Source organism: Phyllobates terribilis, unplaced genomic scaffold (assembly GCF_046119375.1).
Source record: "Phyllobates terribilis strain yellow unplaced genomic scaffold, ASM4611937v1 Scaffold_10__3_contigs__length_209671492, whole genome shotgun sequence".
In the NCBI taxonomy this organism is placed as follows: domain Eukaryota; kingdom Metazoa; phylum Chordata; class Amphibia; order Anura; family Dendrobatidae; genus Phyllobates; species Phyllobates terribilis.
This window is the reverse complement of record NW_027362770.1, coordinates 155,718,761-155,738,497: the sequence shown is the minus strand read 5'-3', so window position 1 is coordinate 155,738,497 and position 19,737 is coordinate 155,718,761. Positions and strand designations below refer to the sequence as shown.

The 19,737-nt window shown below is 39.6% G+C and overlaps 1 protein-coding gene across 4 annotated transcripts in view; it reads right to left on the bottom strand.

The window, feature by feature from the left end:
* Positions 1–479: 479 nt before the first annotated feature.
* The window catches only part of NTF3 (neurotrophin 3), a 68,741-nt gene continuing 49,483 nt past the window's right edge, over positions 480–19,737 (bottom strand). For all 4 annotated transcript variants that reach the window (XM_073649982.1, XM_073649983.1, XM_073649981.1 and 1 more), the window contains exon 2: positions 480–5,473. In XM_073649982.1, the coding sequence (XP_073506083.1) occupies positions 4,673–5,452 (780 nt within the window). In that variant the 5' untranslated portion in view covers positions 5,453–5,473 and the 3' untranslated portion in view covers positions 480–4,672. The remainder of the gene's footprint in view (positions 5,474–19,737) is intronic.

The following is a 19,737-nucleotide window of genomic DNA, read 5'->3' as shown; positions in this document are numbered from 1 at the left end:
TAAGTAGTAGAGTGTTGTCTCTCTCTTTTTTGATGCAATGGTAGATATAGAAGAAGATAGATAGATAGATAGATAGATGATAAATAGATAATAGATAGATAATAGATAGATAATAGATAATAGATGATAGATAGATGATAGATAATAGATAGATAATAGATAGATGATAGATAATAGATAGATGATAGATAGATAATAGATAGATGATAGATAGATAGATAGATAATAGATAATAGATGATAGATAGATGATAGATAATAGATAGATGATATATAATAGATAGATGATAGATAGATAATAGATAGATGATAGATAGATAGATAATAGATAGATGATAGATAGATAATAGATAGATGATAGATAGATAGATAATAGATAGATAATAGATAGATGATAGATAGATAGATAATAGATAGATGATAGATAGATAAGTAAATGGTTGTTTGAGATATTTCAGGAAAACCACTGAGATTAAGTAATATCTTTCCATATCAAAAGACACATTTATTTCATACAGAAAATAATACAAAACATATTGAATAAGGCTACTTGGAGGACGTATCAAATTTTGTTTCAGCTTTGAACTGCACAAAACATCTGTCAAAAACATGAGTGGAAAACAGAATATCCTTGCATAACTTTGGTCATTTCATACAATAGCCGACCTGGAGTAAAACTTTAAAAATATGTTTCCTTATTTTCGTGGCTATGTGATACGGAAGAGATGTCGTTGTCTAGGATGGTTATGCTGCGCTTGCCATTCATCTAAAATACAGTGTTCACAGGGACATTGGGTGTTGTGTAGCCCGGATTATCATTCCCGAGGATATTCTCCAGATCCTAAATTTCTTTAATTTTCTGTGTTCCAATATTTCTAGAACATTTATGAATTTGGACCTTGGGTACATTTACTCTTATACTTTGCCTTTGCACATCTCCTGTAATCCAGATGAGTTAGGGACTTTCATGAAATTACTAATTACAATATTGGCCCTATGAATAAAACGCTACATACAATGCCCATTATGGACTGAAAATGTTTCATATAAATATGGAGGACGCTGGTTCTACATAGATGGGGATAGCATTTGTCCTTTTTGAGAAGAACAACCTTGTCGAAGCTTTAGGACATCAAAGTCCAAAAGGCAGAAGGCTCCATTTTAGCTTCCTAAGGGTTTAGTTTGCATTATATATAAGCTTTATGTTGGGTTTCCACCAGCATCAGTGAGGAACCATCTACTAGGGTCCACAATGATGGACCATAGCTGTTTATACAGTTCTTCAAGCCACTGGCAAGAGAAATCCCTAATTTAGATTTTTTGGAAGTAGGATTAATATTAATAATATTGAAAACAGGTGACTGAGAACATTGACATCCTCACCATGGATTGAAGACCTTGTCTAAAGATCAGGTCATTCGAAGCTAAATAAATATCTATACGATCCCAAGATCTTCTCTTGCGCTGGAGGACACATGTACCAACCAGTCCATTGATTTTGAATATAAACTGTGTAATGCTTTATTTCCCCTGCGGGGGTGCTACAGAGAAATTGAATAATTGCTATCAGGTTTCATCAGATTACAAATAATCACTGGGGCTCATAGAAGTGGTGCGCTCAATTTATATTCAGGGGATAAAGATAAGCGAATTGATTCAAGACAAATTGAATTCACTTAGAATTTTGCAAAATATTCAGATGCCAGAACCCAAATTTGTAGGAGTTTTTTTTTCACTTGATTATTAAGGATTATAAAGTTGTGAAAAATTTATACTCACATCGACCCTCACCTGACTTGGCATCGCAATTTCCCGCCCAGCCCTTGGTTGGCTCGCTTCCTCCCTTTGGCTCCAGTCTCTTCTGTCACGCTTCGGTGTTCTCTAGACCTCAAGCAACATGTTGACGTAACGGGGAGTCATGATGTCTCTTGAAGCCTAGTGAATGCTGTAGGTGCTGAAGAGTGAGGAAGACTGAAGACAGAAGAGACTGGAGCCAGACAGAAAAAGCAAGGAAATGGAGGTCTGGGGGGTGAGTTGTGGTGCTAGGACAGGTGAGGGTTGATGCGAGTGCAAACATTTTTCAACTTTTTAATCCCTTTTTTGCCCTATAAAGAATCAAGCTAATAAAAAGCCCGGGCATGGAGACAGGCGAGGGGTAAGTTGAGTATTTTATTTTATTTTTTTACATTTTTCGTTTATTATGCTCTGTAATTTGGAGAGAATAGTTTTTACTAGCGATTCAATTTGTGGCACTAAATTCGTCACATATCAAGTTTTCCTGCCAAATTCGAGCAAACCTAGAGATCAAATTTTGCCAGATTCGGTTAACTCTAACATGGGACCATTCTAGAAAAAAGTGATTGTACAAATTGGACAACTCTGTAAAAGGGTGCGGTCTGGGGATATTTATGGGTCTATTTTTAATATTTCATTGGATAGTGAAAAAATAAACAGAGCAATGTTAAATGCATCTTAAAGGGGTGGTTTGGTCACTTTTGTTTTATTCAAATACTATAAGAAGTCAAACTAACTTTTCCAAACTCCTATCACACCTGTTCTAACAGTTCCTGATACCTCTGTACTTCCTTCTTCGTCTGGACGGGCATGTGGCTTCTGCGGCTACAAGCAGTGCTTAGCTGCCCTGGTCACTTGACTGTCCAAAAAGAGGAGGAAGTACAAAGACTGTTAGGGGACCCAGAAGTATCATAATGGGAGTTAAGGAGGATTGGTAAGGTGATTCCTTATTTTATTATTTTACATCCCTATGAGCATTAAAAAATAAAGAAATAAATAAGTGGCCAGACCACCCCTTTAATTAATATATTTGAGGGTCGGGAGACATATGCTAGAATACCCGATGCGTTAGAATCGGACCACCATCTAGTATATTTATATCTATCATGATATTTCGACTAACTCAAATGATTTATTTAGTTGACATATTGATGCCAACATCAGACATACTTGACCTTGCTAGGCAAAGGATTGCAGGATATCCTCCTGTCACATATACATGCTGCAATTCCTCTTTTTATACATCACATACTGTTTAATTTCCAAGGTTGTTTAAAGAGTAACTAATCTCTTTTTTATTCAATTATTGATCAGTCTTTGCAAAGTTATGAATCTTTCTTTTTTAGTTACCTTATTTTGCTTTCTTTTCTCCCAAACACCATGCATCAGTGCAGTTTTAACTGCCTAGTTCATGCTCTTTTAGAAGCTGCTTTGATCTGCTGCTCTAGCAAGAATCCCTATTCAAACACTAGTGACATACACTCGCGCTGTCACTGTATGAGGATAGGGGAGGGAAGCAGAGAAGCTCACACAGGGAGGTTGTTTAAGTTCACATCCTTGCTAGAGCAGCAGTTCAAAGCAGCTTCTAAAAGAGCGTGAGCTAGGCAGTTAAAACAGCATATTTGGTATGGTGTTTGAAAGAGAAGGGTGCATAATAAGATAAAGGAATATATTATCAAGAATCAAGGGCTGAACAAAAAGATTCACAAGACCCTTGTCGATCAACTACAGACTACCAACATGACCACTACGAAACCTCCTACCTGTTGGCAATCCTAAAGCCTCTTCTGATTAATAGGCCCAAGCCATTGGGATGCATTCAAAATATTGAGCCAGGCCTACTAATTAGAAGAGGCGCTGAGGATGCCGGCAGGTAGGAGAAGGTTTGCAGGGTTCAATTGACTATCAACATGGATGTTGGACTAGGGTCTGGCAAATCCGTCTCCTCAACTCTGAAAGATTCATAACTTTGCAAAGACTGATCAATAAGTAAATAAAAAAAGTTTGGGCTACTACAATGGAATACATACTAAAAAGACATACTAATGGTTCTATGGGGTACTTAGAAAGAGGAAATCCAAACTTTGTTGGACCCATCCTACCAAGAACCCATGCAGCTACTGGGAAGTTGGCCAATGGGTCATGGATAGACCATGGTGGTGGTGGTGGAGGAAGATAACTAGCAAGCCGTCCTGGATAGCAAAGCCCTCTATGGTGGAGGGGAAAATGTTGACCTTTGTCATGATGCCCCTTCTTTTCTACGGGTTTCTAGTTTTAGAAATGTCAGAGATAAGAAAAAAAAAAAGTCTATATTAATAAAAACATCTTATATATACAAAATAAAATGAAACAAAAAAACTAAAGTCACGTATAACATCACCAGGATCTTATTTTTAACATTTGTTTGAAATGGAACGAGTTAATTATTAATTTTTTTTTTTTTAAATATTATTTTTTTTGTCTTCTTTTAATTGAGGTAAAATATATTGCCGTTGAATATAAAGTTCATACAATTTATACATCTCTGATATATTCGGATTTCAAAAAGTCTACTTAGAAAGAGTCGGTGGCATGAAAATACTGTAGGAGGAATACTGACATATAGATTTTGGTTTTGTAGGGTCATAATTATATACTGCACGCAGTAGAATTGGATGTATACTTTTTTTTTTTGTGATAGTTTTTTTTTTCAACAATGCCCCCTGAAAGAAGGCACAGACTTCTTCTGAGATCCATCTGGAGAGGAGATAAAGCTTATATACGTTTGCTGAAATTTAATAAATAAGAACATCTTATAATATATAAACAATATAGACATTTATATGCTACATGCATATTATATAATTTAAAGTAATAATTTATATAGTGAAAAGTCAAAGCTATGTTCTTCCTATTTTCCTCGATAACGCACACACGCAAGACGTGTCTATCCTTATCCATCGCCAGCCCACCAGTAAACTGTTTTCTGAAGTCAATGCTCGGACATAAGTTTGGGATGTTTTACATTGAGAATTCCAGTGTTTGTCGTCAATGCCTCGGCATCCATTTTTGAAGGGTCGTGCGTCTTTACATCTAGTTTCATAAAAATATTGCTTGATGGGTGAATTCCCAGTCTTAATCTCACCCAACACAGTTACTTGGTGTCCCCGAATGTCAATCGCATTCGACTTATTTGTGATCCATAAACTTTCACTGTCGCACACTGAATATTCCCCTCGATGACTTTTGTGCTCTGCAAATCTTTTCCTCCTTGAGGTTCTGTTGGAAGATGAAGAGTGTCCGATGAAATCATCCATAAGATACAAAGGTGGTGGTTCCAAGGGAAGACTATCACTCAAAAGCACACGCGGTGAGTTATAGCGTTTTTGTTTTTGTTGCTTAAACAGTTCCGCCTCTATTGAGATGACCGGTTGGAAGTCAGATTTCCCCCTGTCAACCATGTCCACGTCAAGTATTTCCGCTTTTGGTATTGTACTTTGCTGCTTGACTTCCTTGACGTTGACCACTTGATGGGGGATCTTGTTTTTTAGAAGGTCTGCTTGCATGAGCTTAATAAATAGGGAATTCATGGAACTTTCTGGCAAATTCCTTTTATCCATGGTGGTAGCGTGGATGCCACAAAGATAAGGAAGAAACATCACACAGAACAGGATGGACATCACCTTATTCACCTGTAAGATCTAGAAGACGAAAAAAAAAAAACACAGAATTAGTGCTGAGTTGACGAAATGGATGTGACCGAAAAGTTAGGTTAACGTCCTACTAGAGGTTCTCCACCTTTTTTTACTTTTTCCCACACAGTCAAAGTTAATATTTTACAGAATGTGTACATTCCCATGAACACCTAAATATAGAAATTTGGCAATATGGACTTGATGAGGTATCCAAGTTAGACATCTTTTTCTATGTAGGAGGAAGGGCTAAAGGTTGACAATTCCTTTCAAGTTCAAAATGGAGATATGTTCCAAACCTAAAGCATGGACTCTTGACCTCACTCGTAGGTTCATAGCTTTACAGAAGCTGTTAATGGCTACTATTTTCCACAGCCAGCGCCACTCCTGCTCTCAGGTTCTTTAGGGTACTACAGCTCAGCTGCGTTTCCGGTACTTTAAAAGAGCTGAGCTGCAATACCTGACACCACCCAAGGACAGATGAGGCATTGGATATTGTAGAGACCTGGTTTTCTTGTTGTACCAACATAGATTATATATAACTTGACTTTGAAGTTCATAAAAATGTTGGTTGCTATAATAAAATAGTTGAAAGTACATATTTTACCCTTAAACCTTATCACTTAGGTAACTTTAGACAAGGTTGGACTCCTAACAAATGTTCTATACCTCTTCACCACCACCACAACCACCTCCTCGAAGAAAACTAGACACTGAAATTAACTGTTTATGCAATACAAGTACATGTTAGGTCCTCCAGCAAGAGAAACGATTGTTGCTTAAAGGTTGATTCCCCCTCTCCCCGCCCCCCGCCCCCCAAAAAAAGTAATCTCCTGAATGGTAAGGACTGGATTTGTGTATGCTCAGCCATCCTTCCATTCATTGTAAAAAAGACAAGAAACTTCTGGAAAAACAGTGGTGCGCAAGTAGGATACCAAATCCATCAACTGTAACGTAGAAACACTTGACACTCGTTTTGTTGTGTTCAACAAGAAATTTTATTAATCATAGTAAATCCAGAAACAAAAATCAGAGACGTTTCGGTCAATGCAAGACCTTCATCAGTCGTCTGGAAAGAGGGAAACTGTGTGCTGCAGCGCCAGGTGGAAGACTGTGGTGTCCACCATAGACTATGAATGGTACGGAGACTGATCAAGCATACAGTAACTCTGCTCCATTAAGGACTGGGCTGCGGAGAGTCAGTCGTAGGGTTCAAGAGTCCCAATCTAAGGATCACGGGGGGTCCCAATGCTCAGCCCCCCAGCGATTAGTATGCTAACCCATACCCCATATGCGATAATTTTTTAGTAATAAACTTTCACGTAAAGTCATTTTCAAATATGGACAATCCCTTGATTTTGGAGGGGGCGCTCTTAGCAATAAGTTGAACACAAAGTGTTCCCTGCTGGGACCACCAGCAATTAGAGGAAAGCTGGCTGTTAACAGTTTGATTTATGCGCAGCATCCCCGCAGGTGAAATTAAGCATTACACAGTGCTTATTTAAATTAATAGGTCGTCTGTGTAATGCAAGATTGGATAGGTCCTCCAAAGCAAGAAATGCTCCTTATAGTCACTTTTCATTTTAGCCAATAGATCTAGATCCTGAACACCCCACCCTTTAACTGAATAACATAAAAATGAGCCTTCTAAAAAAAGACAACCTCTATAAAGATGCCTCTAACATTAAAGGCTATTTATACCTTTTCACCGAATTTCTTTATAAAGTTCATTAAATTTTTAACTGCAAAATTAAGCAAGTTTCTAAATAGTATTCATTAAAAAGTGTTCTACTATTTTTCATCTGTACTGTCTCTGCAAAATCCTTTACCTAGCTGAGAGCTCTTCAAAAATGTTACAAATCCGTCCTGCTCCTAGTTCTCACAGCTCTCTCTGCTCTCCCCTCCCTTCTCTCAGTGTTAGAGATAGAAGCAGTGAGGTGGGGATGTTGTACTTAGATGTTCACAGCCTAGAAAGGGGAGAAATTGTCTAAAGTCCAAGGGAGGGCGGAGAAAGTGTCTAAAGCCTCAGGGAAGGAAGAGTAAGCAAGCTATGGAAAAAGAGGAAAACACATTAAGAGGAAATAAGTGCAGGATAGAAGCTGTGGTGATATATGAGCTAATGAAGACAGCAGTATCCTGGATACACACAGACCTCACATCCAGCCTATATTACTGAGAGGAACACTCCCACAAGAAAAAAAGCTGAAACTTGGATCTAGCCGAAAACTGCATATCAGGGGGTATGAAAATTAAGGAAGGAATGCCAATTGCAGAGTGAAACTTAATGCAATATTATTAACTAATAGTAATCAAGGACATATGTAAAACTTTTTTTTTTATGTCAGACCTGTCTATAGCCTTTAAATGTGTAGGATCCTAAACTTACATTTTTGATAATTGTTTTGAGTTATCTTCTTACTTTTACTAGAAGTGCATTAGCAGTACATTTTCTGTATAAATACCCCACCATATGAATTACCAGACTATTATTACCCAAACGTTTCTTAATAAATGGCCTAGACCTGTCAAGAGTAATAAAGATGATATTCCACATCTGTTCACACTGATTTCTAAAGGAGACATTTCAACATTTGTGGCCACTTTGAAGCCTGACAACAATTTATGCCAATCGCAATGATGAATGTTATTGTAAAAATGAAAATTGAAGCAAAGATAATCATTGTTACTGGATAGCATTCTTACATTTTTGGTAGAATATCACACTCAACTATTTTTCTTTTTTGTGCGCAGTTAAATTGAGACCTCTGGGCTGTCCGCTGTAGACCACCCCTACTTTTAAAAAGAGGCTCCGAAAAAAAAGCTGACTGAAAAGTTTTCCACTGTTCTAACTTCAAGGAATCAGCTATGAGAAAATTTAGAACTGTTTCATTTCCCTGCAATGCCTCCACAGGAGAAATGAAGTATTACACAATGCACAAGTCAATTAATAGGATGTCTGTGTGATTCAGGACAGGACAGCTCCTCCAGAGTGATGGACACTCTGCCAAGAAATGAGGATCATGGATATAAGATCCCTCTTTATTAAATATTAGTTATAAAAATACTTTTTTTGAGTTATTAGGTAAAAAAGTGATCCAGTGATCTTTAACTTTCGATCTTAATTATCAGTAAACTCCAACTGTGGGATGCCATTTTAAAGAAGGGTTCCAACCTAAAACTTTGATGCCCCATCCACATGGATGCCCTATCCGCTAGACAGATGGGATTTAGATCAATCGCACCAATCAATAAAAAAATTGAGACGGTAGAATTTATTCCCGTGGAATAGAATTCTACTTAAATTTTACAAAAATCTGCATTCTCGAGAATGCAGATTTTTTGTCATTTTCTCCGAACAAATTCAACAAAATGTCGGCCATCTTGCTGAACGGTAGAGGGCCACCAAAAGGATAAAAAAAAAAAAAAAATCACTCAGCTCACCTCTCACCTCTTTGGCTGCCCCTATTGCTCCCTCCCTGCTGTCAGGTCCTCCACGCCTTCGTCCACTGCATTTCTGGCCCAGTGTTCACTCTAGGCCGGAGCGTCCGGCAGCGAGTAAGCCCTGGAGCTCACTTAGCATGTTTTGGAGCTTATTCGTTATCAGAAGTCTCAACATAGAGTGAACACAGGTCCAGAGATGCGATGCAACAAAGTTGTGGAGGAACGGACAGCAGCCATGGAGCATCAGACACAGCCGGACAGGTGAGTGTTTGAAGTTAATATTAGTATTTTCTTTTTACATCTTATGTTTATTATGTTATGGGTTCTAAAAAGACTCCAGGGCATAATAAGGGACATTAAATTTATAGAGAATAATTAATCTCCTTGGAAAATCTTAAAGAATAGGAGAATTCTGACTGTATGCAATGACTAAGGACGTAACCGTCTGAAACTCGTATGCGATTACTCTATATCTGGAGTTTTTGTGGATTTGCAAAAAAGAAGAATTTTTTATGAGGACCCAGTGTTGGATGTACCTTCCTTTTCAATTCTGACTGATTCGCCCATATCTTGTAGTTTAGCATAGTTTCATAGTTTTGAGGTTGAAAGAAGACATTGAGTTCAACCTATACCCTATTATAAGTAGAAGAGCAGGTAGGGGAGAGGAGGAAGGTTGGAGCTGTTCATGCTGGAAACATAGATGGATCCATTGCTGTAATTAGAAACCAGTGGGTGCCGTACCTGCTGGTGATTGCAGTTGACAGAGCAAACACAAGGGTAATTTCCTGCACAACCAACTGGATTAAATTTAAGTTTATTGAATCAAGTTAAAAGTCCATTAAAGTTAAAAACCTCAACACCTGATGTGTTTTTGGTATACTAAGATGCCCTTAGTCAATAAACTTACATTTTATCCAGTTGGTTGTGCCGGAAACTACCCACATTTTTCCTATACTCTATGATGTTGATCCAGAGGAAGACAAAAACCCCATGAGTCCGATGCTGATTGCCCAATATTAGGGAAAAAAATTCCTTCCCGATTCCACATAAGGAAATCCAACTAGTTCATGCCGGAACTTCATTCAAACACTATAGGACAGTCGGAAACTGCTGAATACATCCCCCACTAAAGATGAAACTTCAAGCTCCTTGGCCTTCATGCAAAACCTATAACAGGGCTATAACCTTTTATGTGTTATTTCTAATACCGAGGTTTTCTTATATTTTAGAAGAGCCTTTGGAGTCCCATAGGCGCCAGACCTCTGCACCCCTTATAGGTATTCTATAGCACAACTTTGTGGTTTACCAGCCACGTTCAAGTAATAAGTGGGTTCCTAGTGGAGGGACCCAAACCAGGGGATAGGTAATGAATATTTCTGGCTGAGATACCCCATTAAGAAAAATTTCTCTATCCAGCTGTAGAAGGTCACTGCGCTTGGCATTGCAGATGCCTTTTTGATCCTCCCATCTCTGTAGTGTAGTGATATCTTTCTTCCTTTAGGACCCAGCAGCAACCTCCACCTTCTGCTGCTAATTGACACACCCTTGCTTGGTAGTTAAAAACTCTCAGTGTCTCCAGAAAGTCACCGGTGATAGTTCTATGTTCCTCTGTCCATGTCTGGAGTACTAGTAATTGGCTAGTTTCTTCTTGGACTTCCCTTGGAGGACATTATCTCTCTGGTGTCTTCTCAAGCTAAGTGTATTTGTTTGTTTACCTTGTTGTCTTTAGTTACAGTGGGGCCTGACTAGTGTTCACCCCATCCCCTCACTACCTAGGGCCTAGCTCTAGGGACATTAAGTGATTAGGTTTACTGCTTGGCGATAGGTGGGGAACCTATATAGGGTCGATAGGGTAGTAAGGATGATATTAGATCTACCTAGGGGGTCTCCACTCCCCCTAATTGTTGGGCTCCCTTCCCCCTCTTCCCGGTGTTGTACACTTGTTCCTTCTCTCACCTTGCGTGATAATATAAGTTTAGTTCAAAAAGTTGGGGAAAAAAAAGTTCTTATGCTAACTTGCCAGAAAATGTATGGATTTGCAGTTTGATGTGTCAAGGATCCATATTCAGATTTTCCCCCTTTAAGTGCTACCCTATAAGACTACCTAAGGACATGACTGTTCGATTCTCAGTTTGGATTTCAAATTTGCATGTAAAAAAAAATTGACGCATTTTTGAACAGCGACGTCGATTTCTCATTGAAATCAATGGAAGGAGGTTTATAGGTGGGTTTCATATGCCTCAACAAACCATGTGAAAAAAAAGCCTAATGTGAACATATCCTGACTGTTTTCATTGCACTGGATAATGGAACAAAGAGAACCATTAACCGACTTAACAACTGTCAACATTGACCACAACGTCAATGATGGAGATAAAATGTGACATCGGAGTTCTGAAATTATTCACAGTCTCGAAGGAGCCAAAGCTTAATATAGTAACCAGTCATGTAGAAGAGATAGGAAGAGTTCACGAAACGTTCTGCTTCCAATCAGGATACACACAAGGCACTTTCCTGCATCGTCCTCAGTTGAACTGAAGCTTTATATTGAAGGGTTCGCCTGTGGTGTTCAGATGTAATTGAGGGATTTAGTAATTAGGTCCACAGGGCGTTCTTGGACGTATTTAATAAAAATGTCATTGAAGTTTTGACGATCACAGATGTACTGGTATCTGAGATGGTGACTAATATGCTACGAGATGGAATTCTCAGTATTGTAGCTACATGGAGAGAAATCATCACTCCCTTGATAGCACAATTAAAAATGAAGAAGAAAATGGTTTAATCCAGATGTATAAACTTGAAGGTGTTATCTGGGTTCTTAAAAATTACTTAGTATTGCATTCAAATTAATAACAAAAATTGTGTCTTGCATGGTAGTTCATTTGAGCAGGTGACATGCAATTCCACATTTCTCCAGCAGTGGCCACAGCAGGAGAATCATGCGACCACCATCAGTTGATCGTGTAGGATTTTAGCTGCTTTGTTGGAGGGTGGGATCTTTACTGTAGATGACACAAACACTTTAAAGGGGTTTTGAGGATAAAAAATGATTAAATATAGAGAAATTTATTTTAAAAAATCAATATTCAAATGTTCTACCACTGTAGATTTAGCACCAAAGCTTCATTGAACTTATCCAAAGTCAAAACTTTTAGAATCTACCCTTTGTGATCTGGTCCAGCAGCTAAAATCCCAAGTGATTAGCTATAACCATTAATGGAAGCTGAAGGTGGCAATACAACTTTCCTGCAGTGGCTACAGCTGGAGAAATGTGGACCGGCTACAGTTCACCAATTCAAATGAATGAGCTACCATGAAACATGTGGTCATTATTAGTCCTCCAGAATGGGAGATGTTCTTGTTATCTGAAGGAAGTTACCAAATTTTGCCTATTCCTAACTTGAGCCTTTCGTGCTGACAGTACAGAATGTATGACCAAACATATCAAAGACACTCAATGTGGTAACCACCATATTTTGTTCTCCAGGAAACAATTCCTCTACTCTTGATGTGAACCAAAATCTATGAGAAAAGGGAAGTCCATGTAAATAGAGGTAAGTGAATCGATTCGTAACAAATTTCTCCAAAATGTTGTATTTACCAGAATTAGAAATTTTTGGTATTCATTTCGCACTAATCCAGCAAATTGGTGCCATCACTCCATGCGGTCACATGGTCACGTGAGGAGTTCCTGTGAAGCAGCCACGTGGAGGAAAACCCATATCACTGACGTGCGTTGTCCCTCAAGTTACCATGTGAGGACTAATCAGCACTTGAAGGTCCAAAAAGAGAAGTTTGAAGGGAGTGAGTGGGGCACCATCAGCTGTAATCTGGGGATGAATTCGCAAACAAGTGTCCAACTTTCCTGCAGCGCCACCACTTTCCATTTATATCTATGTGTTGTCCTGGGTGTACCGGGTCCTCCAGAGGAAGAGACACTCTTTACAAACATTCTGTGTCTAACAAAAGTTATGAATGGACATCTCCCTCAATTATCTCAGAATTCCTTAATTTGATATAAGAAAATAATTTTTCCTGACCTAGATAACCCCTTTAACTAATTTTTTACATAAATTTTGATTCCCGGTACATATGTAGAATAGATTTACACAGCTGTTTGGGGGGGAAGTGGTAGTTTCTGTTAAAAATATTAAAGGATAGGCCAACTAGGATAATACTAGGTTTTATAGGACACATGTCTTTCTATTAATACTTCTTTAAGTCTCCATTAATGAGATTACCAACTTCCATTACCCACAAGTTGGTGCTTCAAGTGGAAATGTAATAATAACCATAACCTATTATACATATGCATTAATGGCATCAAAAGAGTTTAAGGTCTTGGATTTCACAATTTGGAACAGAAGCTGAGGTCAAATGGAAATCTCATTTTGGAAAGGGAAAAAGATGTCAGAAGATCAGAGAGAAGGAGTTATGTGACCTATGGATTAGATAAGTCATCTGTAATATACATTACCTACATTTCTTTTGTTTAAAATGAAACCCCTTTCCTCTAAGGCCAGTTACATACAGTCTTTATTGTAATGTCTATATTATGGTCAGAAAACTGGGACCTCCTTTGTCCTTCACACTGAAGGGTTTAAGGGTAATTGAAGTTGGAGTAAAAAAGTCCATGAATAAGGATTTGGTCGCAGTCTGAAACGCGTTGGAAATTCGTCAATTGTACTTTGGATGTATCAGAGGATGTCACCTTTTTAACCTTACAGGAATAAAATCTTATTTTAATTGTAATCTATGGCTGGAGGACTTTCTTACTTGGATTTACCTGTTGCAATGTTGGTTGAGGGTGGATTCATCTGTGCTGAGGATTATTATGGTCTTGTTTGAGTGAACTGACTTCATTTTTGTATCTAATTGAAGTTTGACCCAGTTGGGGCTCTATATTTTATGGCTGTAATATGGACACTAAAGGTGGTCCTATTACCATCTCCTCTCACTTGTGGCTAAAGGAGGTTGTCCTGTTAGGACTCTGCTATAAAAAGGAACACAAAAACTCGATACCCTCAACAATCTCCTACACCCAGTTTTCCAAAGCATATATGGGTACCGTTGGTCTCTGCTTTTTTGGTCCTCTCTTGACACAAAGGAAGAGGCTGGAGATGCTGCTTAGCCAATCATCGGCTGATGTAATTGGCTAGTGATTGGTTGAGTGTACAATATTTATCACTTCTGGTATGTCTAGACAAGAACAGAAAGTAGAGAACAATAGGGACTTGGTAAGAGTTGGAACAATATTTGTGTCACGCTGGTGATTGTGGAGCCACTGCGTAAGGGATCGGGGAGAGCCTGGAGGGGCATAACTGACTATCTGGTTCTTCACTAGAGCCCCTGATGGTGTGGTTAGACTTGAACCCAGGTGGACACCAGGTGCTACTCAAGTACAGACCCCAGAGCAGCAGCAGCTGAACCCAAAGGGGCAGGAAAGCAGGGCTGGACTAGGAGAGCAGGGATAGCCTAGAATTGGTAAACAGGAGGACGTACGGCTGGTTAGACAGAGCATATTCTGCATAGGACTGAACAGCTGGTAGACAGAATGGATACTGGATCAAACATGGAAAGGACAGGTTCCGGAACACAGGGAGGACTCAGGTGCAGGATCACAGTTGCAGGTTCAGACTGGACAGGTGGGAATAGCGGTACAGGTGCGGACTAGGCGGATCAGACTTCAGGACTAGGTATAGCTAGGTCGGGTTCAAGAATAGGTTCAGCAGGAAGGACAGGACCAAGTTCGGACAGGATGGACAGGAACAAACTCAGAGAGCACAGATTTAAGGACCTTACAACTAAGAAGCAGGTTTAAACACTGATCAGTAATGTTGCCAAGGCACCTCTCTACCTCCCTATAGGGGAAGGTGCCTTAAATATTTGGAAGCATGCTGGGGGCATTTCAGAAGTGCACGCGCTGCCTGTTTAAGAAGCAGGGAGTGCGTGTATGCCCTAAGCACACTCCCAGGAGATCTGCGCGCCATACGCAAGTCCTGAGAGGAAGCAGATGTGGCAGGGACCGGAGAAGAGCAGGTGAGTGAGTGAGCATGTCGGCATACCTGCCGGGAGGAGGAAGAGGGATCGTGCAGGGATGCTATCAGAATTTGATTGGGATTTGATTTGTGATTCGATTTGTGCAAATCCAGAAAAATGGTGGCCTGGGGGGTTTCTACAGACATATAGCTGTATTCTGAGCACCAGTAACGGGTTTATAAAAAAACAACTCATACTCATCTCTCCTTGGCATTCTCCATACAAATTCTCCCACCGCCTTGTCCACTGATCGCTACTCTTTGGCCTTTTTCTTATTTCAGATAATTTGTCGGATACCGCTGCTATTTAGACCCAATGTGGTCAATGACGTCAATGATGAGCATCACGTCCCATGTAACAGCTTGGGGCCTAATCAATGGAAGTGCCATGAGAGTGAAGATCTGGCCAGAAGGAGAAGAAGGCTGGAGAAGAACCAATTTGAGGACCAAGTGATGGAGGGACAGGCTTGGGGAGGAACAAAGTGAATTAATTTATTTTTGTAACTTCTACCCAGCAAGTTTGTCTTGTTCTAACTTTATTTGATGCAAATCCAATTTCTCCACCAAAAATTGAGCGAATCTGCCCAAATCAATCTGCTCTGATAATGACAAACTAAAGACCAATCAAGACTCCAGATTAAATGTGAGTGGACTAACCAAAGGTACAGATTGCATGTGGTTTGAAACTTAGCCTATTCACTTGTAATACCAAACACAGCCTCTAAACTTATGTGGCGCTGTTTCTGGAAGAATGCAGCTGTGTTTTTTCTAATCCTGTACAATTTTTTTCATGGGGTCATACACATGACAATCTTGAATCTCTGTGCAACCAGCATATTTCAGTAATAAAATGCCCATAGACTTTTACAGGGCCATCCTGTACCTTTCTTTGCCTGTAAGTTTATGCACAAGCTTAGAAACTTAAAGGCAGCTTTGGAATGAATGTCTACAGCCACTCTTTGTGACTACAAACTTCTGAATGCTGACAGCATGTGGTGCGTTTGCGGTCAGGATTCTCTTGTGTTACCTGTGAGAGTGGGCAGTCACGTGGGCGCAAGTATGAGATTTGCAGTCACGTGCCCACTAGACATGCTCAATAGAAGTGAAGTGAGAGAGGACGAGCACGTCTAGTCTGAATGTAGCTGGAAAACCCCTTTAAGATGCCATACTATGGACATTTCCTCCTCTAAAAGCAATATAAAGAAAATATCATACAATGGATACAGAGCTTAGTGCAAAAGAACCTGTCCGTATGACATACTAATTCTATATTCCGAGAAAGAGGAGACCTGGACTCCAGGAAATAATTGCAAATCTTCCCAGGGCAGCAAAAAACATTGTTAAAGGCTTATTTCCATCTTCATCTGTTGTTGGATAGAGCTTGGAAAAACAAGGATTTTGCAATCTACTGCTTATTAAAATTTTCATCTGTTCTTGAGACATTAACACTTTTACATAAATCTCACTGCCTAGGAGACCGACCACCGCTCCTGTCTAGCTTGTAAGCACTGCTTACAGGCGAGGTAACAGCTTGCTCCAGTGATCCTAGCCAGTTTCAAAACAGCACTTACAAGCTCAATAGAAAAAAAGCTTGTAAGAGCTGTGCCATGTTCTGCTGTCTAGCAGTGGTGGTCGGTCTCCAAGGCAACGAGCTGTAAATAAAAGAAAAGTGTTAATATCTCAAAGATAGCTGCAAATTTGAATAAGCAGTAAAATGTAAAAATTTAATGAATTTACAAGTACAACCTGGCAATATCCATCTATAAAGATGGGAATAACCCTATAATGCCTTTCATGAAGCAGATATCCACATAGGTTTCTCGCCCTTGATTTAGCGATGCTTTATCCAATTGCACATTTAGGTGGCGGGAAGAGGAAGTGGAAGGAGGCATGGTCTATAAAAAGAGGCATGGATGTTAAAATCGTAAAGCGACACGCCTTGCATTCATGAAGTTCTGGAAAGGCCAACACTCACGGTTGGCAAGTATGACTCAAAAACGATAAGACTATCAGGAGCTGCAAAAAACATTTTCACGACTATCCATGTGGAAAATTGCTCATATGTTCCGCAATTGTCCAATCAGATTCTATCTACTTTTTCTATAGAACATTCTACAGCAAATTGTATCTCCCAACATTCCACCGAGCATTCTACAGCAAATTGTATCTCCCAACATTCCACCGAGCATTCTACAGCAAATTGTATCTCCTAACATTCCACCGAACATTCTACATCAAATTGTATCTCCCAACATTCCACCGAACATTCTACATCAAATTGTATCTCCCAACATTCCACCGAATATCCTACAGCAAATTGTATCTCCCAACATTCCACCGAACAACTACAGCTAATTGTATCTCCCAACATTCCACCGAACAACTACAGCTAATTGTATCTCCTAACATTCCACCGAACATTCTACATCAAATTGTATCTCCCAACATTCCACCGAACATTCTACATCAAATTGTATCTCCCAACATTCCACCGAATATCCTACAGCAAATTGTATCTCCCAACATTCCACCGAACAACTACAGCTAATTGTATCTCCCAACATTCCACCGAGCATTCTACAGCAAATTGTATCTCCCAACATTCCACCAAACATTCTACAGCAAATTGTATCTCCCAACATTCCACCGAACATTCTACATCAAATTGTATCTCCCAACACTCCACCGAATATCCTACATCAAATTGTTTCTCCCAACATTCCACCGAACATACTACAGCAAATTGTATCTCCCAACATTCCACCGAGCATTCTACAGCAAATTGTATCTCCCAACATTCCACCGAGCATTCTACAGCAAATTGTATCTCCCAACATTCCACCGAGCATTCTACAGCAAATTGTATCTCCCAACATTCCACAAAGCATTCTACAGCATATTGTATCTCCCAACATTCCACCGAGCATTCTACAGCAAATTGTATCTCCCAACATTCCACCGAGCATTCTACAGCAAATTGTATCTCCCAACATTCCACCGAGCATTCTACAGCAAATTGTATCTCCCAACATTCCACCGAACATTCTACAGTAAATTGTATGTCCCAACATTCCACCGAGCATTCTACAGCAAATTGTATCTCCCAACATTCCACCGAACATTCTACATCAAATTGTATCTCCCAACATTCCACCGAGCATTCTACAGCAAATTGTATCTCCCAACATTCCACCGAGCATTGTACAGCAAATTGTATCTCCCAACATTCCACCGAGCATTCTACAGCAAATTGTATCTCCCAACATTCCACCGAGCATTCTACAGCAAATTGTATCTCCCAACATTCCACCGAGCATTCTACAGCAAATTGTATCTCCCAACATTCCACCGAGCATTCTACAGCAAATTGTATCTCCCAACATTCCACCGAACATTCTACAGCAAATTGTATCTCCCAACATTCCACCGAGCATTCTGCAGCAAATTGTATCTCCCAACATTCCACCGAATATCCTACAGCAAATTGTATCTCCCAACATTCCACCGAGCATTCTACAGCAAATTGTATCTCCCAACATTCCACCGAGCATTTTACAGCAAATTGTATCTCCCAACATTCCACCGAATATCCTACAGCAAATTGTATCTCCCAACATTCCACCGAACATTCTACAGCAAATTGTATCTCCCAACATTCCACCAAACACTCTACAGCAAATTGTATCTCCCAACATTCCACCGAATATCCTACAGCAAATTGTATCTCCCAACATTCCACCGAGCATTCTACAGCAAATTGTATCTCCCAACATTCCACCGAGCATTCTACAGCAAATTGTATCTCCCAACATTCCACCGAGCATTCTACAGCAAATTGTATCTCCCAACATTCCACCGAGCATTCTGCAACAAATTGTATCTCCCAACATTCCACCGAGCATTCTACAGCAAATTGTATCTCCCAACATTCCACCGAGCATTCTACAACAAATTGTATCTCCCAACATTCCACCGAACATTCTATAGCAAATTGTATCTCCCAACATTCCACCGAGCATTCTACAGCAAATTGTATCTCCCAACATTCCACCGAATATCCTACAGCAAATTGTATCTCCCAACATTCCACCGAGCATTCTACAGCAAATTGTATCTCCCAACATTCCACCGAGCATTCTACAGCAAATTGTATCTCCCAACATTCCACCGAGCATTCTACAGCAAATTGTATCTCCCAACATTCCACTGAACATTCTACAGCAAATTGTATCTCCCAACATTCCACCGAGCATTCTACAGCAAATTGTATCTCCCAACATTCCACCGAACATTCTACAGCAAATTGTATCTCCCAACATTCCACCGAACATTCTACAGCAAATTGTATCTCCCAACATTCCACCGAGCATTCTACAGCAAATTGTATCTCCCAACATTCCACCAAACAATCTACAGCAAATTGTATCTCCCAACATTCCACCGTACCCTTAACTTGACATTCCATTAACATATATCACCTAACCACAGCATACTGTAGATGACAAAAGTATGATTGTTGTGGGTTCGAGCCCCAGTACCTGTAATAAAAAAAGGAGCCTAAAATCTCATTTGTGAATAAAGTGTTAGTGAGCATGTGCGACCACTGTTCCATTAACTGTCAACAGGAGTGGTGGTCGCACATGCTCACTAACACTTTATCACAAAAGGGACTTTAAGACCTCTGCTCTCAGGTTCGGTGAGTGCCCCAACAGTCAAACCCCCAGCAATCATATATGTATATATATATATATATATATATATATATATCATCTATCTTGTGAAAAAGTAATC